The 25,769-nt window shown below is 52.0% G+C and overlaps 1 protein-coding gene across 1 annotated transcript in view; it reads right to left on the bottom strand.

Annotated features, from left to right (window-relative positions):
• LOC127585331 (deoxyuridine 5'-triphosphate nucleotidohydrolase-like) overlaps nucleotides 1-25,020 on the bottom strand; it is a 33,399-nt gene extending 8,379 nt beyond the window's left edge. Inside the window, exons 1-4 of the mRNA XM_052042713.1 lie at nucleotides 24,829-25,020; nucleotides 9,585-9,714; nucleotides 6,238-6,329; nucleotides 4,121-4,165 (exon numbers count right to left, since the gene is read on the bottom strand). Of these exons, the coding sequence (XP_051898673.1) occupies nucleotides 4,121-4,165; nucleotides 6,238-6,329; nucleotides 9,585-9,714; nucleotides 24,829-24,925 (364 nt within the window). The 5' untranslated portion in view covers nucleotides 24,926-25,020. The remainder of the gene's footprint in view (nucleotides 1-4,120; nucleotides 4,166-6,237; nucleotides 6,330-9,584; nucleotides 9,715-24,828) is intronic.
• Nucleotides 25,021-25,769: the final 749 nt, after the last annotated feature.

A 25,769-nucleotide genomic window follows, 5' to 3' on the forward strand; every position in this document is an offset into this window, starting at 1 on the left:
ATCTTGTTTTAATTTAAACAAAAATACTTGTTTTAATCGTACAATTATTTATGCAATGTTACTTGTATGATAAGAGGTTATGTGGCTGAAACTGGAAAAATGTTGCTAGTGGCAGCTGGCAGAAGAGATCAGAGTAGGTTGAGAATCCTTTACCAAGGGCAAGGTGGCAATGAGACCTTCACCTGTATTAATGCTGAAGCCCAAATGCTGGATGCAATTTCAGTTTGGAACAAGAGTTCAGATGGAAGGTGATCGGCCTGAAATATTTACTGTTTTTTCTCTCCACCAATATGAAATTCCCTGCTTTTTCTGTTTTTATTTACAATTTTGGTTTATTGAGTTTCCTATTTCACTACTTTCCAATGTCTTTTTCCAGCAAGTCCTGATCATGAATGAAGTTGTGATCATTGGATGTGAAACATAGGCAGCCAGCACAGGGTGAGGGAAACCTGTTGTAGGGCCAGGAAAACTGAGACGTTCCATCTGAGTTAAAATGTGGAGGCATGGCAGAGAACAAGTGGGGAGGGTTAAGCTCCTGCAGACCTCCCTTCTGGGTCACCAACAACCATGTGCCGCAGCCGTTATAGTGTTGGAGATGGTTAAGGGGATGTCAGCAACTCCTTGGCAGCTGACAGCAGTTGAATCAGATCACTTGGTTTGCAGATATGCCTGAAGATAATTGGTAAATTGGCCTATTGTCACATGTACCAACATAAAGTGAAAGGCTTTTGTTTCCACTTCATCAGATAGACCATTCCAAATGCGAGTACATTGAGGTAGTACAAAATGAAAAAGACATGCAGAATTTATAGTGTTACAGTTACAAAGAAAGTGCAGATGGAGAAATAAAGTGCAAGGGCCATGACAAGGTAGAATGAGAGATTGGGAGTATATCTTTAGAATAAGAGGTCCATTCAAGAGTCTTTTAAAGCAGGATAGAATCCTGAGGCTGGTGGTGTGTGTCCACAAGCTTTTGTTCTTCTGCCCATTAGGAGGGGGAAGGAAAGAAATGACCAGGTGGGAGATGTCCTTGATTATGTTGGCAGTGGGAAGTGTAGATAAAGTTTGATATTATAATGCTCTGACCAAAGAGCATCTGATCAATCACTTCAACAAATGTCATCAGATCTACGATGGGACCCTGCAGTTAAATTTTTTAAAATTATTTGCAGATTTACATTTGTGCGAGAAGTTACGAAAACATGGAAGCCACCCAAGATCAGACAAAAGAATTTTCCTTTTCATAACTTTCATCCCTTCATTTCGACTCCCTTGAATCACCTTCCCTCAGTCTATCCCCACATCCATCACCCACTCTTCCACCGAGGCAATTACTCCCCAACCCAGTTTCACTACTCTCCACACCCCCTAATCAACTTTTTAAGCAATGAGGTCCCTTGATGTGGAATAGAAACTCCACTTTTCCTGACAGGATCTATCCTGGACCCAGCACATAGATGTGATCATGAAGAAGGCATACCAGCATCTCTACTCTCTGACAAGCTTAAGGAGATTCAGCATGTCATCGAAGACTGACAGGCTTCTACAGATGTCCAGTGGAAGGCATTCTGACTGGTGGCATCACAGCCTGGTATGTGGAACTCCAATTCACAGGAACACAAGAGGCCACAGAGGTTGGTGGACTGAGCCAGTTTCATCACAGGTACCGCTCTCCCCACACCAAGGACATCCTAAAAGAGCAACGTCTCAGGAAGCTGACATCCATCATTAAGGACCCCCCACATCGGGCCATTCCCTCTTCTCATTGCTGCCATAGGCAGAAGATACAGGAGCCTGAAGACCCAAACCTCATGCTTCGTTGGCCTGAAGAAATTAATAATCTGCGGAACAGATATTTGAAACAAGTCAAGGGCAGTGCTCAAGTCAGACAAAGCATGTCTTAGTTCTCACCAGGTGGTGGAAGAAGTGGAGGCCGTCGCTTCCCAAGTTAACTCTTTCTGGATTTAAGTACTTGGAAGTGGACCATAACGAAGGCCCAACTGATAATCTCCTAAATCAAAGATCATTCCAAATAAGGAGTTATTTGTGTGAAGCTCTTTGATAAGGGAGAAAAAAACTGCTTATAAGAGTAGTGTATGTCCATGAACTGGAGTTGCCCGAGCCCAGTGTCTGACTTGAACTGGCTAGAATTAGTGTGAAATGGCCTGATTCAACAAAACAAAAAGACGTGGAGGTATGCGGTTGAGGGGGTGCTACCTGTAGCCTTGGACCAGAGCCAGAGGGGTGGACACAGGATAGCCCAGTGAATCAGAGCCAACAGAATCAAAGTAGAAAGGTGAAGAACTGGTAAGTATAATAATGAAGGTTTTCAGAGGTAGAGCAAGGACTCTGGGGAGACCAACTTTCACAAGGAAGACCACTGTGCATGGGGCAGGGAGGAGGAAGATCAGTTGGTTGGCCAACAGGAGAGGTCCTATTTTGGTGTGTTTTGGGTGAGTATTGATCCAAAAGGAACAGCAGAATTCAGGAATTAGGTGGATATTTGCATTTTATATAATAAGTTGACACATTAAGGTTGTGAGTAGTTTGCATTAATTAGACTTTGTGTGGTTATTCCAACCTAAGTTAGTTGACCAAGGCGAGGGTCAACAGTCAATGCTTCTTCCCTGCTGCCACCATCAGGTTTTTGAACTGATGTGAAAATTTACCTCAGACTATATTTCTCTCAACTTGCACTAATGTTGTTTATGTTTTGTCATGCAAGTTATGTATAATTCATGTGATTTAAGTTCATATTAACTTGTGTTTGTCCTCATCTTGTTACGTACTGTGCTGCTGCTGCAAAAAGCTATGGCATTTATACCCTGGGTATGTATGCCCATGACAATAAACTAGTGAACTTGAACTCTCCGACCCAACATTCAAATCCAGACAATTTTTTGGCAACAGTTGCCATCTCAACAACTAATGTGTTCGATGTTACAAGTAGTACACAGACTTGGCACAATACAGGTTACCCAGTACAAGTGTGATGCACGTTACACAGAACAACCTTAAGCACTTAACATATTGAAGTACGCAATGAAAGGTAACAAGGCTATTATGAAACCTAAACATTTGACTCAATTTACAAAGGGAAAGTAGGTCAAAGTGCCAAACTGTACGGCAGCATTGCAAAGGAGAGAGGGGTTTATGTAAGGAATTCCAGAGCTTAAGGCAAACATAATCGATCATCTGTTGGAATGATCAAAATCAGCAATGTGCAAGCCAGAATTGGAAAAGCAAGAATCGAGGCTTCTAGAGCTACAGAAAGTTGCAAAAATTGGATGATTTATGTTAGGGTAGGAGGGGGTAATAGCACTAAGGGACATAAAAGTGATTTTAAAATGGAGTCAGATTGGGGGAAACTAACATTTAGAGTCAATTATGATCCAGGAATCACCTTAGTTTAAAAAGACAGGAGAACATGGAATAGACAAATCTATAGGTTACAAATGCACGGAAGCTGATTGAAACCAAGCAGGCTTAATGATGGATTGGATCTTAGTTTAAAAACTCAGCTGTCAAATTTACCACATTCAAAGGAGAGAATCAGTCTTTGGGAAGTTAAAAATGCATGAGCTCCTCATTGTTGTTGCTGGAAGGATGGATGGAATCAGCGGGAAACCCTGCTTTAAGATGACAGTTTTGTGGTGCAGAAGAGAAGCTGTGGGCTACCTTGATATTACTGAATAGTATTTTAGATACAAATCAGTTTAGGACTAAGGAACAGGATACGTATAAAGCAGTCTAGCTAAATCTGGGATCATCAACAAATGCCCATTTGTCAGGTTTCACTGTATTTCCCTGTCAGGTAATAAAATTAATTGAAACAGTGATACATAGATGTATCTATTAATTTTAACTTCACGATTAGCCCTCCAAATCCACCCTGCAGGTTGGTGGTGCTCTTGCTCATTTCAGATATTTTTTCTCCAAAATATGCAAAAGCATTTGAGAGTTCAGCAAGACTGCATGCAAACCCCAATGATGCCCATCTATACTACCTCCCTCATTCCTCAGGCCACAACAGTACTTATGTTGTCATTTATGAATAATTTCAAATAAGTTGATGTTCACAGATATACTTTGTTTCAATATTTTAGTGCAAATACATCACCTCCAACATCAATGAAGTGTTTTGCTGCCAGTCCAGATCTTGGAGCTAGGAAGGATCAAGAGGAAATGGAGAAGTTATTTACAGTTTCAGTTACAACGTGATATCTTCATTATAAACTACTAGCACACAAATTCTATTTTGCCATATTATATGCAATTTTTAGTATTTTTAATTTCTGACGCTTGGCAGACATGTAAACAAAACTTTCAAAATATACAGGATACATTACAAGAAAGAAAATTTCCAGAGGGAGAACCCACCATCCATGGTTAACAAAAAAGTTAAATATCAAATTAAAAAAAAATTGCAATTGTGAAAAAATGGACAGTAGGCCAGAAAATTGGACAGGATATAAAAAAGATAGCAAATGACTAGAAGTTTAATAAAGTGAAAATTACAATACTAGATAGTTGGCCAGAAAAATTAGAAGTTCCTAATGGCTTTTAAAAAAGGTTAACTAAATGAGCATTGGTCATTTAACAAGTCTGGGAAATTAATAACAGAAACAAGATGGCAGCATATGAATTAATATGGGCATTTTTCATCAGTCTTCACATTAGAGGATACAAGCAATATCCCAGAAATAGCTGTAAATTGGGAAGGAGAAACTCAAAAATTACAGCCACCAGGGGAAGTACATGAGAAAATTGATGGAACTGCAGGCTGACATGTTCCTGGGTCCTGATGGGCTTCATCCTAGGGTATGAGAAGTGACAGACAGTTAGTTTCCAAAATTCCCTCGATTCAATCTGAGGGAGCCTTCCTTGAAAAGTAGTTAATGTACAGTAACTGCTTTATTCTAAAACATAGACAAAGCAAGAAACGCCAGGCCAGGTTAGTTGAACATCAGTCACAGAGAAAATGTTAGAAGCTCTAATTAAAGACACAATAGGTGCAGAACAATTTTTCAAGGTAATCAGGCAGAGTCAACATATTTTGTAAAAGGGAAATCATGTTCAACCAACTTATTGGCCTCCTTTAAAGTAACATGGACTGTACATAAAGGGGAATAGGTGAATGAAGATTTCCAGACATTTGATAAGGTGTTACACCAAAAGTTATTGTAGAAAATAAAGATGAAAATAAAAAGTTGGAGGTGAATATTCACAGATGGAAGACTGGCTGGCTAACAGTAGACATAAATGAGTCTTCAGCTGGTTGGCAAGTAATGAGTGATGTGTCACAGACCTCAACTTTTAAAAATGTGTATTGAAGACTTGAGGGCACTAAGGCACAGCCTGCAAATTTGCTGATAACACTGATAGGTAGGAAAGTTAGTTGTGAAGAGAAACTAAAGAGGCACTAAAGGGATGTAAACATAGTGGGGAAAGATCTGGCAATGGAGAGTACTGAGGAAATGCAAAATTTTGGCAGGAATAATAAAAAAACTATTATCTAAATGGTGAGAGATTGCAGAACTTTGTGATCTCACAGAGCAAGAAAGTTAACGGAAGTTTATTGGTCAGAGAATACAGAAGTAGATTATGCCCCATTGGCCATTGGCAAGGACATTGCATGCTTTCCATAAGGAAAGATACATATGCATTGGAAGCAGCTCAGGACTAATACTGGACATGGTCTTACGAGGAAAGTCCAGACAGGCTAGGCTTTATATTTGCATTGGAAAATAATATAGGGGATTTGATTGGAGTGAACGATGCCTCATCTAGAATAGTGGAGGAGAAAATTCACGTTAAAATAAGGTGTCAACTGTTTAGAACAGAGGCAAAATTCTCTCAAGCGTTGTGAGACTTTGGAACTCTTCCTCAAAGACAGTGGAACCAAAGTCTCAATAATTTTTTTTTTGAAAGGATAGAGGTAGATAAATTCTTGATAAAGGGGTGTAAGGTTATTGTGGATAGACAGGTTTGCAGATTTAAGGCTACAATTAGATCAGCTGGGACTTTATTAAATAGCAGAACAGGAATTTAAGTCCACTTCCTCCAAATATGTATTAGATAGTTAGAAATGAAAGTCTTGCTAATGGAATAGTTTATACTGTATGTACAAAGTGGAGTAATGCTGAAGACTGTTAGATCAATAATTGGAGAAATTGAAAGTTTAAAAAAATCAGAAATACACGAGAGCAAAGAGTAGCGTTGGTTCTAAATACTTACCCACTCTGCCATAGAACCCAGAAGGAAGTGCAATTTGAATATCAGTCTTTACAATAGCTTTATCCTGAGGAAGGATCACATAATCATAGGCACTGCAAGACAACCAGAGAACTGAACTGAACAGCTGGATTAAATGATCAAGGGGGAAGGCAGTGCATCGTCCCTGCACATTGAAGGTTGTATGTTGTTTAGAAAGCTTTAATATCCATATTGTTCTTGGATTTCTTCAACACAAGGTCACATGTTGAGTGGGTTTTCCTCCCACATGCTGGCTGGCGGGCGAGTTACTAGCCACCAGTGTAGGTGGGTGGTAGGAGAATTAGAAGGAGGGAATGAGCATACAAGAAAGATCGTAGAGGAATGGGGTAATGGCACAGATGGGCTTGCTGTGAGCCAGTACAGACTTAATGGGCAGAACAGCCTCCTACACTGTGATATGACAACACTAGAATCATGACAGTGACACAAACAGCCACCCATGTTGGGTGGTGTGGCAAGTCCAGGGGTGGTGGGGGGGGGGGGGGAAGAGAGCTGGGTGTAGGGGTGATGCCCTCAGCCCCACAACACAGGGAGTAGGTGTTACGAGCCAGGTTGCTACTTGGTGAATGTCCCTTTAAGGCACCTGGACAGTAGCATGGTTGTGTGTGTCGTGTTATCTAAGGACTGCAAGACTATAACTGGAGCATACTGGCTGTTGGAGAGAGAGAGAGACTGACTGCCTATGGATGAAGAACAACAGCTGTGTCTGTCACTATACAATCCATGTATGGATTTGTGGAGCAAACAGGTGGAGTCCACTTTGTTATTAACCTGTAGTGGGGAACGGGTATGGGGGGGGGTGCGGGGAAGGAGGATATGTGGGCAGCCACATATCGAGTGCCCTTGGTGCGGCAGATACCTCGGAACAAAGCAATGGAGATCATTGGTGATTGATGTGTTGTATGGGTTCCATCGTGGAACATGTGGATTTTGTAAATTCTCTCTCTACATTCTCTCTACAATCTACTCTGGTTTTCAGAAGCCTTTGCTCATAGTCCTACCTTATGTCTTGCTGAGCTGAACTTTGAGAAACTATTCCTAGACTTGGGGTTTGGGAATTTGCCACACACACTTTGAGTTTATTTTTGGGGTCAATGTTTAATATCTAACATTTTTATTTCTCTTATTACAAGCAGTTATTAACAAAGATTCTAACACTTATACATGGCTCTTCGTGGTTCTGTTGTTGCTGGTAGGTAACACAGGTCATGGGGGGGTGGGAAGGAGGGAGGGGAGGTGGGGGGGGGAGGAGGGGTGGGGGGGGGGGGGAGGGGGGGGGGGGGGGGAGGGGGGGGGGGGGGGGGGGGGGGGGGGGGGGGGGGGGGGGGGGGGGGGGGGGGGGGGGGGGGGGGGGGGGGGGGGGGGGGGGGGGGGGGGGGGGGGGGGGGGGGGGGGGGGGGGGGGGGGGGGGGGGGGGGGGGGGGGGGGGGGGGGGGGGGGGGGGGGGGGGGGGGGGGGGGGGGGGGGGGGGGGGGGGGGGGGGGGGGGGGGGGGGGGGGGGGGGGGGGGTGGGGGGGGGGGGGGGGGGGGGGGGGGGGGGGGGGGGGGGGGGGGGGGGGGGGGGGGGGGGGGGGGGGGGGGGGGGGGGGGGGGGGGGGGGGGGGGGGGGGGGGGGGGGGGGGGGGGGGGGGGGGGGGGGGGGGGGGGGGGGGGGGGGGGGGGGGGGGGGGGGGGGGGGGGGGGGGGGGGGGGGGGGGGGGTGGGGGGGGGGGGGTGGGGGGGGGGGGGGGGGGGGGGGGGGGGGGGGGGGGGGGGGGGGGGGGGGGGGGGGGGGGGGGGGGGGGGGGGGGGGGGGGGGGGGGGGGGGGGGGGGGGGGGGGGGGGGGGGGGGGGGGGGGGGGGGGGGGGGGGGGGGGGGGGGGGGGGGGGGGGGGGGGGGGGGGGGGGGGGGGGGGGGGGGGGGGGGGGGGGGGGGGGGGGGGGGGGGGGGGGGGGGGGGGGGGGGGGGGGGGGGGGGGGGGGGGGGGGGGGGGGTGGGGGGGGGGGGGGGGGGGGGGGGGGGGGGGGGGGGGGGGGGGGGGGGGGGGGGGGGGGGGGGGGGGGGGGGGGGGGGGGGGGGGGGGGGGGGGGGGGGGGGGGGGGGGGGGGTGGGGGGGGGGGGGGGGGGGGGGGGGGGGGGGGGGGGGGGGGGGGGGGGGGGGGGGGGGGGGGGGGGGGGGGGGGGGGGGGGGGGGGGGGGGGGGGGGGGGGGGGGGGGGGGGGGGGGGGGGGGGGGGGGGGGGGGGGGGGGGGGGGGGGGGGGGGGGGGGGGGGGGGGGGGGGGGGGGGGGGGGGGGGGGGGGGGGGGGGGGGGGGGGGGGGGGGGGGGGGGGGGGGGGGGGGGGGGGGGGGGGGGGGGGGGGGGGGGGGGGGGGGGGGGGGGGGGGGGGGGGGGGGGGGGGGGGGGGGGGGGGGGGGGGGGGGGGGGGGGGGGGGGGGGGGGTGGGGGGGGGGGGGGGGGGGGGGGGGGGGGGGGGGGGGGGGGGGGGGGGGGGGGGGGGGGGGGGGGGGGGGGGGGGGGGGGGGGGGGGGGGGGGGGGGGGGGGGGGGGGGGGGGGGGGGGGGGGGGGGGGGGGGGGGGGGGGGGGGGGGGGGGGGGGGGGGGGGGGGGGGGGGGGGTGGGGGGGGGGGGGGGGGGGGGGGGGGGGGGGGGGGGGGGGGGGGGGGGGGGGGGGGGGGGGGGGGGGGGGGGGGGGGGGGGGGGGGGGGGGGGGGGGGGGGGGGGGGGGGGGGGGGGGGGGGGGGGGGGGTGGGGGGGGGGGGGGGGGGGGGGGGGGGGGGGGGGGGGGGGGGGGGGGGGGGGGGGGGGGGGGGGGGGGGGGGGGGGGGGGGGGGGGGGGGGGGGGGGGGGGGGGGGGGGGGGGGGGGGGGGGGGGGGGGGGGGAGGTGGGGGGGGGGGGGGGGGGGGGGGGGGGGGGGGGGGGGGGGGGGGGGGGGGGGGGGGGGGGGGGGGGGGGGGGGGGGGGGGGGGGGGGGGGGGGGGGGGGGGGGGGGGGGGGGGGGGGGGGGGGGAGGGAGGTCATCAGAGCCCGGGGAGAAGCATTTGATGGCAAAATGAATGCAGAGAAAGACGTGCTCTGGTTGCGTTATATTTCCTGGGGGTTCTTGTTTGGAGTATTTATTTGAAGTTAAAAAAAGAAGCGAGGGGAAGAGCTAATGGGGTGAAGTGGGAACAATAGAGAGGAAGCTGGGCGGGAAAGTGAAAATACTGAGGGGAAACTGGAAAAAGATAAGCATATAAAGGGCAACAAAAGGCCCGGGGAACGGGCGGAGGGGCTGCTCCGGGGTCGGACCCGCCACGGCCCCGGGACAGGCGCCAGAGGCCTCACCTGTAAAGGTCGTAACCCGCCGCCCGCTCCGAGCCCCGCGTCGGCCGGTACGCGTTCTCGCTCAGTTTGGCGAACTTGAGAACGATGTTCTTCACCGGGGAAACGGGAGCGGCTTCTGAGTTCGGCATCGCTGCGGGAAAGACGGACACCGAGTTACTGCAAGAACAAAGAGCCCGCCAAAACCGGCCCCTCCAATCAGCGCCCGCCCAAAACCGGCCCCTCCAATCAGCGCCCGCCCAAAACCGGCCCGTCCAATCAGCGCCCGCCCAAAACCGGCCCCTCCAATCAGCGCCCGCCCAAAACCGGCCCCTCCAATCAGCGCCCCGCCCAAAACCGGCCCCTCCAATCAGCGCCCGCCCAAAACCGGCCCCTCCAATCAGCGCCCGCCCAAAACCGGCCCCTCCAATCAGCGCCCGCCCAAAACTGGCCCCTCCAATCAGCGCCCGCCAAAATCCGGCCGCTCTAATCAGCGCCCGCCCAAAACCGGCCCCTCCAATCAGCGCCCGCCAAAACCGGCCGCACCAATCAGCAGCCCCTCCAATCAGCGCCCGCCAAAATCAGCCGCTCCAATCAGCGCCCGCCCAAAACCGGCCCCTCCAATCAGCGCTCGCCAAAACCGGCCCCTCCAATCAGCGCCCGCCAAAATCTGCCGCTCTAATCAGCGCCCGCCCAGAGCCAACCCATCCAATCAGCGCCCACCAAAATAATCCAATCAGACGCGGCTGTCGCCTTAAAGCGGGCTCCTAGGTCACGTCCACCTCCAGGTAGTCGCCCCTCCCTGCGTGGGGCCTCCCCGCTCCGCCGCCGTTCTTGCCACCAGCCTCCATCCTCCTCCGAGCTCAGATCCCACGCCCAGCCCGAAGACCACCCTCCTCTGCCCCACACCCTACCCCAGCTCCAACCCCTGCCACCTCTTCACCACCTCTTCACCACCTCCTCTACCCTCGCCTATTGCAGTCTCTACTCCCCAGTGGCCTCTACATTAGCGAGACCCAAGTGCAGCCTGGGTGCCTGCTTTGCAGAGCACCTGTGCCCTGCCTGCCATGGCCAGCCGGAGATCCCAGCAGCCAAGTTATTTTAATTCCTCACAACAAACCATCTGCTGGAGGAACTCAGCGGGTTGAGCAGCATCTGTGGGAGAAGGGGACCGTCAACAATTCAGGGTTTCGACCCGAAATGTTGACAATTTGGAATCAGGTTTATTATCACTGACACATGTCGTGAAATTTGTTGTTTTGCAGCAAGTCAAAAAAATTACTACAAAAATAAATAAATAGTGCAAAAGGGGAATAACGAGGTAGTGTTCATGGACCATTCCAAAATCTGATGGCGAAGGGGAAGAAGCTGTTCCTGAAATGCTGACCATGGGTCTTCTGGCTCCTGTGCCTCCTCTCTGATGGTAGTAATGTGAAGAAGGCATGTCCCAGGTAGTTAGAGCCCTTAATGATGGATGCCGCCTTCTTGAGGCGCTGCCTCTTGAAGATGTCCCCAATGGCAGGGAAGGTTGTGCCCGTTGTGGAGCTGGCTGAATCTACAATCCTCTGCACCCTCTTTTGATCCTGTGCATTGGAGCCTCCATAACAGGCTGTGATGCAGCCGATCAGAATGCTCTCCACTGTACATCTGTAGAAATTTGCAAGAGTCTTTGGTGACATACTAAATCTCAAACTCCTAATGAAGTAGAGCCGCTGGCGTGCCTTCCTCATGATTGTATCAATGTGTTGGGCCCAAGATAGATCCTCTCAGATGTCGATACCCAGGAATTTGCAGCTGATCACCCTTTCCACCACTGATCCCTCAATGAGGATTGGAGTGTGTTCTCCCGACTTCCCCTTCCTGAAGTCCACATTCAATTCCTTAGTCTTGCTGATGTTGAGTGCGAGCGAGGTTGTTGTTGCGACACCACTCAACCAGCCGATCTATCCCACTCTTGTACGCCTCCTCGTCACCATCTGAAATTCTGCCAACAACACAACACTGGTGTCATTGGCGAATTTATAGATGGCATTTGAGCTGTGCCTAGTCACACAGTCATGAGTGTAGAGAGAGTAGAGCAGTGGGCTAACCATGCATCCTTGCAGTGCACCTGTGTTGATTGTCAGTGAGGAGGAGATAATATTTCAGGACAATCTTTTCCTCCCACAGATGCTGCTCAACTCACTGAGTTCTTCCAGCAGATCGTTTATTGCTCAGATTCCAGCATCTGCAGTCTCTTGTGTCTCCATTTTAATTCTCTACCCCATTCCCACACCGACCCGTTTGTCCTTGACCTTCTCCACTGCCAGGGTGATGCCAAATGCAAACCAGAAGAACAGCACCTTATATTCTGCCTGGGTAGTCTAATAAACATTGAATTTTCCATTCTCAGGTATCCCTGTGCTCCTTTCTCCTTCTGGTCCACCCAGGTTCTCTAGTCCCACCCCCCCGCCCCCCTATTACCCATTCATTCCCCTCCCCCAATGGTTTCATTTGCCCATCATCCTTCCCTTATCCAATTCCACATCACCTTACTTACAGATCAGATTCCAGCATCATTTCCACTTGCCACCTCCCAGCTTCTGTCTCTATACCTCCACCCTCCCTCTGATTTCATCTGCCCCTCTCTTTTCTCTTTCCTTATCTGTCCCTCCCTATCACCCACCAGCCCCTGCTTCACCCCTCTCCCTCACCTTTTTATACTCCCCATCGGCCTTCTACACACTCAGTCCTGACGCTGGGTCTCAACTCGAAACACTTTCCCTCCCGACCTGCTGAGTTCCTCCAGCAGTTTGTTTTTTGCTCCAGATTCCAGCGTCTGCCATGTCTTGTGTCTCACCGATCAATCACCGCCATAAAACAACCCAACCGTTCCAGCCACTGCCATGAAACAAGCCATCAATTAACTGCCATCACTATAAACCGGGCCCACCAATCAACAGCTGTCACTACAAACCGGCCCCACCAATCAACGGCTGACATTGCAGATCAGGCCCACCAATCAACTGTTGCTGCTACTATAAACCAAGCCAACCAATCAACTGCCACCACCACAAACCAGGCCCACCAATCAACAAAATCTAAACAAGGTCATTCAGTCAATAAATTAATGGGGGATATTGGAGGAGTGCACACAGTGTTTCCTTCATAAAAACTATGAAATGAGGGCCATTAGCGAGTGAAAGCATGGACGAAGGAACGTTAATGCAGGGCTGCAGGACACGATCAGAAGATCAGGCTGTGGCGATGCAGGAATGAAAACCGATGGATGACCAGGGCTGTGCTGATACACATGGAGAAAGTGAGGCACCAGCAGATGTAGAAGTCCATATGAAACTAACTGCTCAGATGTCTCTGACCATGAGGCTTTCCTCACCGGTACTTCAAGACACTTCCTCCAATTGCCTTACTTGCTCCAGTGAGGAGACGCTCCCCAGGGGCATCTCTGAGATAGCAACTCAATACTGCATCTGAGAACTTCCGGTAACTCACTTTCTCTGTCTGTCTCAGACCGGACCAGGACACCTGTCTGTGATACCTGCTCGGAGTTTCTCTATTCATTAGCACAGCCTCACTTGCTGGAATGCACTGGTGCATTCCTTTGTCTGCGTCACTCACACACTGCCCTCACTGACATGACCTCATTTACAGCATAACTCCAAGGGAATCCTGGTCTCATCCTATCAGAGATATTCCCTTTGTCCTATCCGTCCCTCCCCCACTCCACAACTTAATACCGATTATTAGTTCTGATGTAGAGTCTTCAACTTGTAACGATAACTTTCTCTTTGCACAGATGCTGCCAGACCTGCTGAGTGTTTCTGGGTTTTTTTTTCCCCCACACTTAAAATTTCCAATATCTGCAGTTTTTTGCTTTTCATTCATGTTACACAGTCCATCTGACAGGGCCATTCATCTCAGAAACAAGCAGAAAATGCTAAAAGCACTCAGCAGGTTCAGTAGTGTCTGAGGAACGAGAAACAGTGAGTGTTTCAGAACCAGAACTGAGAAAATACGGAAACAAGAGCAACTCACAAGATGCTGGAGGAACTCAGCAGGTCAGGCAGCATCCATGGATGGAAGTGAACAGTCGACGTTTCAGGTCAAGACCCTTCATCTGCACTCAACTGATCCAGGAAATGGGTTTATATTGGTCCAAAAGGCCCGTTTCCATACTGCGTGACACATCAATGCAGCACAAAGATGTAACTAGTTGATCTGCTGTCTCACAGCTCCAGCAACCCAAGTTCAATCCCGACCTCAGCAGCGTCTGTGTGGGGTTTGCACATTTTCTCTGTGACTGTGTGGGTCTCCTCCGGGTGCTCTAGTCTCCTCCCACATCCTAAGAATGTGCAGGTTGGTAAGTTAATTGGCTGCTGTAAATTGACCCCAGTGGGGGAGCTGACGGGAATGTGGGGAGAATAACATGGGTTACAATAGGGTTACTGTGAAAGGGTCAGAACAGACTCAGTGGGCCGGAGGGCCTGTTTCCGTGCTGTGGGTCTCTGACTCTGTGAAATGCAGGTTAGCTGTTGCTGGAACCTGAAGCCAAAGGATTCCTGCCCAGCTGATCACTGTCTATGCAGACGGAACAACAGTGTTGGTATTAATGATGAAAAACACAAGGATGCTGGAGGAACTCAGCAGACCAGGCAGCATCTGTGGAGAAAAGCAGGCGGTCAACGTTTCAGGTCAGGACCCTTCAGGACCTTCTCCACGGAGGCTGCCTGGCCTGCTGAGTTCCTCCAGCATCATCGTGTTTTTTATCCAGGTTCCAGCATCTGCAGTCCATTGTTTCTTTGGTATTAATGATGACCTTTCTTCCTCCCCCTTTCAGCACTTCGAAGGGAGCTCTTCTTCATGATTCCCTCCTTCCATCTCCACCAACCACTCCCCTTCTCGCAGCACGTTCCCACGCCACTGCAGGAGATGTAACACCTCCTCCCTCCCTCCCCACCATCCAGCGATCCAAACTGTCCTTCCAGGTGAAGCAATGATTCACTGGTGGACTACATCTGGTGCTCACAATGTGCTCTCCTCTACAATAGAGGAAATCTTCTGAAGCAGTCCCTCAGGATCGAGAATGACTTCATTCCATTCTGGATTTGAGGGTTCGGAGGTGGCTGATGAGGCCAAAGTAGATCGGCAGACTGGGAATGGTTGACATTGGGGGTGGGCGGCTTGCAAGGTGGTCACCTCCTTCCATAGTTTACTCAAGACTTCTGTGTGCCCCTTTACCCTGCCTCCAGGTTCTCAACGCCAGTGGTCATGGCCCAGTGACTCCAGGGAGTCGGTGGGGAACGCAGTGCTTTAAGAATGCTTTCACCACACCCTGAAACTTTTTCCTCAGTTCACCTGGTCATCTCCTCCCAAGATGGAGCTGGGAATAGAGCGACTATCTGGCGAATCAGCTTTGGGCACGCAAGCAACATGGCCTACCCACCTTAGCCAACTGATGGTCACTCGGGCCTCAGCGCTGGAGATGTTGGCCTGTGGGAGGAGACTGATGTTGGTTTGTGTAACCTTCTGGTGAATTTGGAGGATTCTGTGGGGACAGTGTTGGTGGCATTTTTCCAGTGCCTTGAGATGCCTTCTGTATGCCTCAGAAACATACAGGAAGGCAGGGATCACTGCTGCCTGGTACACCATCAGTGTTGTCCCAGCTCTGAGGTCATTTAATTAACCAAAGACCGAAGGTGGTGGTGAATCCCACCATCGACGTCCGCCTTTGCCGAGAGGTGGCTCCCATGATGTGGAAAGCAGTTCACATTTTCCAGGTCTTGCCCTGAGCCTTTGTTGTCAGACAGCCCGAGGTACAACTGGGGAGGGTTGGTTGAGAACCCGGGTCTTGCAGAGGTTGAGTGCAAGGCCCACCCTCTTGTCTATCTCGGTGAATGAGTCTACAACGTCTTGGAGCTCAGCCTCAGAGTGGGTGTGAATGGAAGTGTCATCTGCACACTGCAGCTCACTACTGACAGTTGGGTGGTCTTGGTTCTGGATTGAAAGGTTTCCCCATTAGCTCCAGTCCTGGGGAGGTTTGTTGGAAATGTTGTGCAACATTGCAGCAGGAAAGACTGATAGAATCGTTGAGGCAAAGGCACGGCTTCGTTCGACACCCGACTTCACTGAGATTGGTTCTGTCATGGACACATTGGTCAGTATCATGACTTACTCACTATTGTGGGGCAAATGTAAGAGGTGAATTTCTGTTGGTGAGGAGGGTGTTCCTCATTCTCTCCTGACTGATGAACAAAGGCTGTAGTGAGGTCAAAGAAGGCCACATATAGTGGCTGGTGCTACTCCCTGCATCTTTACTGGGGTTGTCATGGAGTGGAGATCATGTCCACTGTGCCTCTAGATGGGCATAATTCACACTGCCATTCGGGGAGCAGCTCTTCAGCCACGGGGGGGAGTTGGTTCAGGAGGTCCCTGTGCCAGACATCAGAGAGACCTCTCTGTAGTCACCACAGTCACACTTGTTTCCTTTCTTGAAGATGGTTACAATTATGTCATTTGACATTCTGTGATGCATCCTCCTCTTCCCAAATGTGAACCAGGAGACTGTAGATTCATGACGGAATCTTCACCCCCAAGGATTTCAATGGGATACCAAATGCTCCTGGGGTCTTGTTACTTTTGAGCTGGGATGCATCCTTCTTGATTCCTTGTCGGTCAGGAGTGGCAACAAAGCTGGCAGCTGTGGGATGGAGCCAAGGGCATTCGTGTCAAGGACCATGTCGCAGTTGAGGAGGTTTTGAAGTGTTCCTTCCAGAGGGCATCGATTACCTCTCTGTCCCTGGTTGTGGATGGAGAGAGTGCAGGAAGCTCACTGACCACATGACTCCACAGCTACTCTTGGCTCCTGGTGGGGTGGTGATGAGGTCAGTGAGACGGTGAACCTCCTGCACTCTCTCCGTCTACTACCTGTTCCTCAGGTCACAAGCTTTCTGCTGGACCTCTGCCTCCAGGTGCCTGCGGGGACACTTGAGCTTCTGGTCTGGGTTCACCTTGTCTGCAGTCTGTACTCGTGCAGATGTTGACAATAAACTCGACTCGACTTGACCTCCCTCCTTGATCCCCTGGTCATTCTCATCGAACCAGTCTTGGTAGAGAACCAAGAGTCTCCTCACAGGTAACAATTCCGGTGGTGTCCGGGACAGTCTGCAGCTCCTGTAGGCAGGGAATTAACAGGTCATCCACGAGGTGCTGTCCAAAGAGCAAACTCATGGGGTGCTCAAGAGCTTTGACACGGACCTTCTTGCGGCAGTGCTTCTGTTGATGCCGATGTTTTGGGGCCAAGTTGGGAGATGCGTGTGGACGGGCAGTGGTCAGTCCAGCAGTCATCGGTGCCTGTCACAGGGCAGGACATGCAGACATCTTTGCCGTCCCTCAGTCAGCCAATGATATCATCTGACCGATGCCCGCACTTCGCTTGGGTGAATTGCATGGCACCCATGATAAACGGGGCATTGCCATGACAATTCCCGATTGGGGTTTTGCAGAGTCAGCAGGGCTGCCTCTGAGTTTCCAGCTGCCTGTCACTTTAATTCTCCACCTCAGTCTGACCTGTCCGTTTGTGGCCTCCTGCAGATAGAGTGAAGCTCAAGGAACAGCAGCTCCTCCTCTGTCTCTGCACATTACAGCCGTCCAGACTCAACACTTTTCACTTCCCCTGTTGGCTTTGGAACTGGACGGTTGTGATTCAAGGTTATCCACCTGTAATTCTGTAACGTACTCTCAGTTCCCCTCTCCCCACTGCTGGGCACTTCCAGCATTCGCTTGATGACCACAGGTTCCAGGGTGGGGAGGGGGAGAGAAGCACGAGGTACCTGCCCTTCCCATGTTTAAAAAGCCACACACGGGTAACGTCCACTCTTAATGTGGGGACTGGAAGGCCCTCGCTGACTTTCCCAACTGCGGCAGATCTGAGCACCACTCAACTGTCATAACCCTCACAGTCTGAGGTTTTGGCATTGAGATTGAGGTTATCACCAGTAAAGGGTAGGACAGTCAGCTCACACAACATGATGGGTACACATTGTTCTGGAGGGGCAGCACTCAGGATGCTGGAGAAACTCAGTGGGTGAGGCAGCATCTGTGGAGGGAGATCGACATTTCGGGTCGAGGTCCTTCATCTGGACTGGATCATCTGGATCAGTCCAGATGAAGGGTCTCAACCTGAAACATCAACTGTCCCATCTCCCTCCACAGATGCTGCCTGACCCGCTGAGTTCCTCCAGTGTTTTGCGTGTTAGAACACAGAACATAGAACAGTACAGCACAGGAACAGGCCCTTCAGCCCATAATGATGTGCTGAACTAATTAAGCTAATGACACCTAATTAAATGAAACCCTTCTGCTGGCACGTGGTCCATATCCCTGCACATTCATGTGCCTACCTAAGATCCTCTTGAACGCCTCTATGGTATCTGCCACCACCACCACCCCTGGCAGCACATTCAGGCACCCACCACTTTCTACATAAAAAACTTGCCCCACACACATGGCTCCAGATTCCAGCATCAGCAGTTTCTCGTGTCTCCATTTTGCTACTGGAGGGGCACAATGGAAGAGGAACATTGTCACGGTAGTGTAGCGGTTAGCGTAACGCTTTACAGCACCAGCGACCCGGGTTCAAATCCAGCCACTGTCTGTAAGGAGTGTGTACGTTCTCCCCGTGTCTGCGTGGGTTTCCTCCGGGTGCTCCGGTTTCCTCCCACATTCCAAAGACGTATGGGTTAGGAAGTTGTGGGCGTGCTATGTTGGCGCTGGAAGCATGGCGACACTTGTGGGCTGCCCCCCAGAACACTCAATGCAAAAGATACATTTCACTGTGTGTTTCGATGTACATGTGACTAATAAAGATATCTTATGGGATGCAGTCTGCCGTCAAAGATGAGCTACCCTGGCATCGGAGAATCTCCCTCCGTGGGAGAGGTGGTCCTCGTGAGCACCAGGCTCACTCTAACGTGGAACCAGCACACTGCTGTCACCAGGGCACACACCCCAACCCTGGAACGTACTGATGTCGCCAAGGAGGACTTCTATTCCCAACTTGGAGAAACCCTGGCCTGTTTCCTCGAGGAAAACCAACTCATCCTCTGAGGCATCTTCAATGCCAACAGTGGAAAAGGTGTGACTGGCAAGAAGAGTCATACAGTACAGAAGCAGGCCCTTTGGCTCACCACACCCATGATAGCCAGCACCTATCTTTACTAATCCCATAGCCTTGGCATTTGAAGTGCTCATCTAAATACCTATTAAGTGCTGTGAAAGTCTCTGCCACCCCCTCAGGCAGTGTGCTCCAATTCCAACATTCTCCCTCTAAATCTCCAACCCCTCACTGTAAACACATGCCCTCTGGTTATGGACACTTCTGCTCAGGGGAAAAGCTTCTCGATAAATACCCTATCTATGCCCTCATAACTTCGTATTTCTCAAAGAGGATCTCACCCGAACCTCCCCCCACCCCCAAGCCTCATACACTCCAAGGAAAATAAACCCACCCTGGTCCATCAGGTCCACCCTCCCCTACTGAGGGACAGCCCACCCTGGAATCTGATGCTGAGTTAAGTAATGGGGTGGCTGAGGGAACAGAGTGGCCTGGGATCTGACAGTGTCCACCCCAACCACAGACATCCTCTGTCCTCAGATCGAAGCATGCTGCACCAGGGGACCCCTGGACCTGTACTACAGCAGGAAATGCTGGTCAGAACTCTTCCCCCCCACCCACCACCAGACCACACGGGTAGTGGAGTAATGTATGCTCACCTTACCCTGGGAGCACACCAACCTGTTTTGCCCCAGGCTTGGAGTGTGGGTTTACTGAAGCAGGTAAATGCAGTGGCAGGAGAGGGGTTAAAAGAGCATTGACATGGTCAGGGGACACAGCTCTGGTGCAGTAATCCACACACAACATCTGGTAGTTGACGGGACAAAGTAACCAGTGATGGAGTTGCATCCTAACTCCAAATACCAAACAAATTAAGGAGATCCCTGAAGAGAGGGACGACTCACCCCAGTGAGCTATTGTTGCTACCGACACCCTTCCCTGCTCTCCAACCCCAACACAGCCACTCATTACACTGGGCCTGCCTCTGGTATTGAATCAGGTTGGGAACCCTGGGGTGGGTCCAATGCAGTACGACTGCTGGGGACACTCGGGGTCCAAGGGACCCTGCGGGAAGTGCATCACACTGGAAGGGCCGACAGACACAGAACTTTCCCCTGCTTCACTTTATCAGAGGATTGGGGCGTACTGTGTCCCACAGCTGTAACTGGACGTGCCCGGTTAGACAGCTGACATGTTGGACTGAGCCCACTTGGTGCTGTTGACAGGCAGGAACCACAATCCTGTCGGCTTACACCAGTCGACCTGAACAATTTCCTGATTTAAACCGGGAAGAATATTTTTTCTCAGCTCTGATTTTCTTATGACATGGAAGGAGGCCGCTTGGCCCATTGAGTCTATACTGGACCTCAAAGCAATCCCATCAGTCCGATTTCCCCACTTATTTCCCTGCACAGGCCATCCCTGGGTTACAAACGCCCAACTTATGGACACCCTTACATACGAACGAGCTCCGGTAATACTATTAGATTCAGAAGTCCAACATACATTCATTCCTACAAACAGCAGAACTAGTTTCCTCTCTCTCCACTTTAGTAATTGTTCTTTCTGATCAGTTATGTGTACTGTTGATGCCTTCATTACAACACTGTGGAGGTACAGTTCCCATTGAGTGGTTTTTGTGTATTTTCCGACTTACGGACAAAACCAACGTCTGTAACAGAACCCACTCGTTACGCAGAGCCGGACTGTAATCTACTCTCCCTCACACCGCCATCAACTCCCCTCAATCTTCCTGCCACCCAGAGACACTGGTGACAATTTTACAGCAGCCAATTAGCCCACCAGCACGTCTCCGGGATGTGGGAGGAAATTGGAGCACCAGGGGGAAATTCACAGGGTCACAGGGAGAATGTGCAAACTCCACACAGACAGCACCCGAGGTCAGGATCGAACCCGGGTCGCTGGAGCTGTGAGGTAACGACTGCCTGCTGTGCCATTGTCCAGCCCGCTACCTGGTACACGAACATATGAATTAGGAGCCACTCAGCCCACATGTCATTCAACTGGATCATGCCAAGTCTGCTTGTATCCTCAGCTCCACATTCCCACCTACCCCTGCTAACCTTTTACTCCCCAGCTCACCAAGTACCTACCTGGGCCCTATAAATATCCAAACACTCTGCACGCACCGCCTTCTGAGTCCCAAAGACTCATGATCCTCTGAGAGAAAAGATTTTGCGGCAAGCCCTCACTCTTCAACACTGAACCCTAGTTCTAGATACTCCCACCATCCTCTCCATCTGCCTGGTCAAGACCCCCCCCCCCCACCAGGGTCTTTTATGTCTTTTACTCAAGTCACACACACTCTTCTGAAGTCCAGTGGATACAACCCCGACCGGTCCAACCTTTCCCTCTGACAGAATCCGCCCACTCCAGGTGTCAAGGGCAATGAACAAGATGCTGTTGGAACTCAGTGGGTCGGGCAGCATCTGTGGAGGGAGATGGACAACTGACATTTCAGGTCGAGACCCTTCAGCTGGATTGGATCCAGTCCAGATGACAAGACGTCGATCGTCCGTTTCCCTCCACAGATGCTGCCTGACCTGCTGAGTCCTTCCAGCATCTTGTTCATTGTTCCAGGTTCCAGTATCTGCGGTTTCTTCTGTCTCCATTATCGGTCTAGTAAACCTTTTCTGAAATGCTTCCAAGCTCACTAACATTCCAACCGTTGTCCCATACAGTCACAATTAACGGAACCAATGTTCTCTCAACACTCCTCAGTAGCCCACAGAACCCCTGGAAGAGGTAACAAGTGAACGCCTTTGGGTAATTTAGTGAAATAAAACCCCACTGAGGATCTCAGCTACAAGTATATTGTTCACTAACTCCCTTTTAAATGTCACTTTGCACTCATTCCAAAACACACAGAGAAATTGCTGGAAACACTCAGTGGGCCAAGTGACATCTGGGGAGAGCGGCTGTGTTAATGCTTCAGATCAAAGACCTTTCACCAAAAACCTTTACATCATATAACCTTTAGTAGTTTTTTATAGTATCTCATCCTGTATCAGTACTAGTGCATGTATTTGTAACATTTCACTCATAGCGTTTACCTAGTCTTAATAAACTCGTTACGAAGTTCTGGGGTGTGTTGCTCACCCCACAGGGATTGGGGTTTCAGGCTGTAAACTCTAACCTTTATCCAACTCTAACCCTCTCTCTTCTCAGATGCTGCCTGACCTGCTGAGCATTTTGCTTTTACTTCAGAATTCCTGCATCTGCAGTTTTTAAGCTTTTCTAACTTGTTCCAAAGGAGGATGCCCTCAATAGGGAATCCGACAGAATCCCATCCAGTTCAGTCTTAACAACTGTCTGTCTGTGATTTTCAGATGAAACTTCTCGTACCTTCGAAGACCCCAAGCTAAACGTCATCAGGACCAGTTTTAAGGTTCTTTATTCTACACTGGTTGTATCTGAACCCACGTCACATAAATTTCTGGCTCTCCTGTACCCTTGGTAACCAAATATTGTCTTCTAAAGTGAAGAACAAGACAAAACCTCATGAAAAGACTGAAGCAGCAGCACAGTTTAATAACTCAGAGCTCCAATTCTACACCAAACTGAAGACAACTTTATGGCTATCATTTACCCCGTACCACCGTGTCCAGTGTCTTCCAATTGCCTGTGACAGTATCAGTTCCACCTCAGTTCCCTGGAGTAACACTGTCTGAAATCTTGAGTCAAAATACTTTGGCAATGTTGTAGAGATTGAGGAGGCAGCCAACCAGTTTTGTTCTACTGTAAGACCCTCTGATGACATGAAAGGCATTCTTTTTTTAGTCCAACTTTCAAGACTTTCCATTTGACACATGTCGATAAAACACCTGTCCAGTGGGGCCGTTGGCCGACAGTTGTCTGAACTACAGAGGGGAGGTTGGTACAGGGCTGTCAGAGCTCTGGTTTCAGCGGTGCTGTTCACTGAGCTGTGGGAGAGGGGTAACGCTGGCCACCGTCAAACAGTCCGTCAAGGCCTGCATTTTGGAATTCTGATGGGTTTTTTTGTGTACGTTCCTCTGCAACCTCCCTCCCTTCCTGACTCTTCATCTCCACCATGTCGATAACCTCCCACAGTTTTCCAATCATCCTCGAGCACCCTGTTCGATCCATTCCACCACTGGCACCCACACCTTTGTCCTTGGGTCCTGAGCTCCAAATCCCCTTCTTATTCATGCCCATCCCTCCCCAATCTCGAACCACCCCTTTGGTCACTTTGTCTGATATCTCCAGATGACCTTCCCACCTGAACCTTTAACTCTGTTTCTCTCTCTGCAGATGCTGCCTGACTTGCTGAGTGTTTCCGGCAACTTCTATTTCGATTTAATATCTTTATAAATCACCTTTGCGTTCACATTTTCCCTACAATGCAGCAGCCAGATTCCCAACAGGTCTCCATCGGTGGTCCAAGATGCACAGCCTTGATGCTGTTATGTTCTAGTCCCTCAGAACTTTCCTCCTCACCTTCAACCACACTTCAATCATGGTCCCTCCATTTATGGGATGTTGGGGAAGGGTTGCAGTGGTTCGAGGCGGATGGCCACCACCTTCACAGGGGTATTTAGGGATGGGCAATACACACTGGCCTTGCCAGTGATACCCAGATCCCCAAAATGCCAAAAAAGGCACTCCTCAGTTATCCCATGTGGGAGGAGGCTCTAGAACTTACCGATAAAAACCCCAGGTGCTCCCTCTTCTGAGACTGTTGTAGGGACGAGGATGTTGGCCAGGCTGATAACAGCACTGAACACATGTTGTCTGGACCTCTGGAATGGGCCACTTTCATCAGACCCTTCTGACATGCACTGGGGCAGAGTATGTCCCAATCACAGCACAGGAACAGGCCCTTCAGCCCCCTGAATCCCTACTGACCACCAAGCACCCACTCACACGTTCCATTTCATTCTTTCCATCTTCCCATCAACCTCGAGACTGGGAGGAACATTCAGGAGTTTAATTCAGATAAACGCAAGGTGCTGCAATTTAGTAAGACAAACCAGGGAAGAACTTACACAGTAAATGGTAGGGCCCTGGAGACTGTTGTACAACAGAGAGACCTTGGGGTACAAGTACATGGTTCCCTGAAAGTGGCAACACAGGTAGATAGGGTGGTGAAGAAGGCATTTGGCACACTGGCCTTCATCAGTCAGCATATTAAGTACAGAGTTGGGACATCACATTACAGCTGTACAAGACATTGGTAAGGTCACATCTGGAGTACTACATACAGTTTTGGTCACCCTGCTATAGGAAGGATGACATTAAATGGGAGAGGGTGCAAAAAGATTTACGAGGATGAGGGTTTGAATTATGAGAGACCGGATAGGCTGGGGCTTTTTTTCCCTCGAGTGTAGGAGACTGAGGGGTGACCTTATAGAGGTTTATAAAATCATGAGGTGCATAGATACGGTGAATGGTCACTGTCTTTTCCCAAGGGTAGGGGAGTCCAATACTAGAGGGCATGGGTGTAGAATGAGAGGGCAATGATTTAAAAGGGACCTGAGGGGCAACTTTTTCCACACAGAGGGTGGTGGGTATATGGAACAAGCTGCCAGAGGAAGTGGTGGAGGCGGGTACAATTACAACGTTCAATAGGCATTTGGACAGGTACATGGATAGGAAAGGTTTAGAGGGATACGGGCCAAATGCAGGCAAACGGGACGAGCTCAGTCAGGCAACTTGTCAGCATGGACAAGTTGGGCCAAAGGCCTCATTTCCATGCTGCATAACCCGACCCATGGCCAGGGATAGAATGCAGCTGGAAATCGAGCAGTGTCTGACGGAGCTGCCATCATCTCTTGGGTTCCAAACAGGTTCACAGGCCAGAGGTAGGATCTCTGCACAGCCACCTGAAAATCCACCCACTGGTGTCACAGTGGAGACTTCTCCCACTGCAGTTTGTATGAAACATCAGGGATAAAGGAAATAAATCATTGCTCAGTGGAAGTCAGAATCCGCTGCAGCCTAATAACAGAAACCCCATCAGCTGTAGTAAATGCAACGATGACAGGATCATTACAAGTGCATTGTGAGCACTGGGATCCGCACTGCCAGCCTCGGCCCGACTGATTCAGGCAAACCTTATCCGCAATGTTATTGCCACCCACCCCGGGCCCGCAGTCTGCCCGGCCCCGGAGGTACCTGTATCCGCTGCGGAACTGCAGAGCGCCCTTGGCAGCGCTCGGATCCCCGCCACCGGGCCGGCGCAGCGGAGGAGGAGCCCGCCAACCGGAACCATGGGGCTCGCGTTACGAACCACCGTCCATCAGTGAGCGGCCGGAGCTGTGGGAGGGGCGGGGGTGGTGGCCGGAGCAGGAAGCTGCAGCGGGGCGGGCGGATCCTTCCTGCGGCTCGGCGGGCGGGGCTCCCGGCAACCGGGCTGCCCATCGCTCACGGCACGGAGCGCAGGCAACGTCGGCGGCCCCGCTTCAGGGCAACGTTCAGGGTGAGCGCTGTGTCCCGCTGCACGGTCCCTGTGCGACCCCCTCCCCACTCTCTCTCCCCTCCCTCTCCCCTCCCTCTCCCCTCCCTCTCCCCTCCCTCTCCCCTCCCTCTCCCCTTCCCCTCCCTCCCCCCTCCCACTTTCCCTTCCCTCCCCCCTCCCACTTTCCCTTCCCTCCCCCTTTCCCTCCCCCTCCCTTCTCACCACCCCCTCCCTTCTCACCACCCTCTCTCCCTCCCCCTCTCTCCCTCCCCTCCCTCTCCCTCCCCTCCCTCTCCCTCCCCTCCCTCTCCCTCCCCTCCCTCTCCCTCTCCCTCCCCTCCCTCTCCCTCCCCTCCCTCTCCCTCCCCTCCCTCTCCCCTCCCCTCCCTCTCCCTCCCCTCCCTCTCCCCTCCCCTCCCCTCCCCTCCTCCCCTCCCCTCCCCTCCCTCTCCCCTCCCCTCCCTCTCCCCTCCCCTCCCTCTCCCCTCCCCTCCCTCTCCCCTCCCCTCCCCTCCCTCTCCCCTCCCCTCCCCTCCCTCTCCCTCCTCCCTCTCCCCCTCCTCCCTCTCCCCCCTCTCTTCCCCCACTCCCCCCTCCTCCCTCTCCCCCCTCTCTTCCCCCACTCCCCCCTCCTCCCTCCCCCCCCCTCTTCCCCCAC

The sequence above is a fragment of the Pristis pectinata genome, chromosome 32, assembly GCF_009764475.1.
Source record: "Pristis pectinata isolate sPriPec2 chromosome 32, sPriPec2.1.pri, whole genome shotgun sequence".
In the NCBI taxonomy this organism is placed as follows: Eukaryota; Metazoa; Chordata; class Chondrichthyes; order Rhinopristiformes; family Pristidae; genus Pristis; species Pristis pectinata.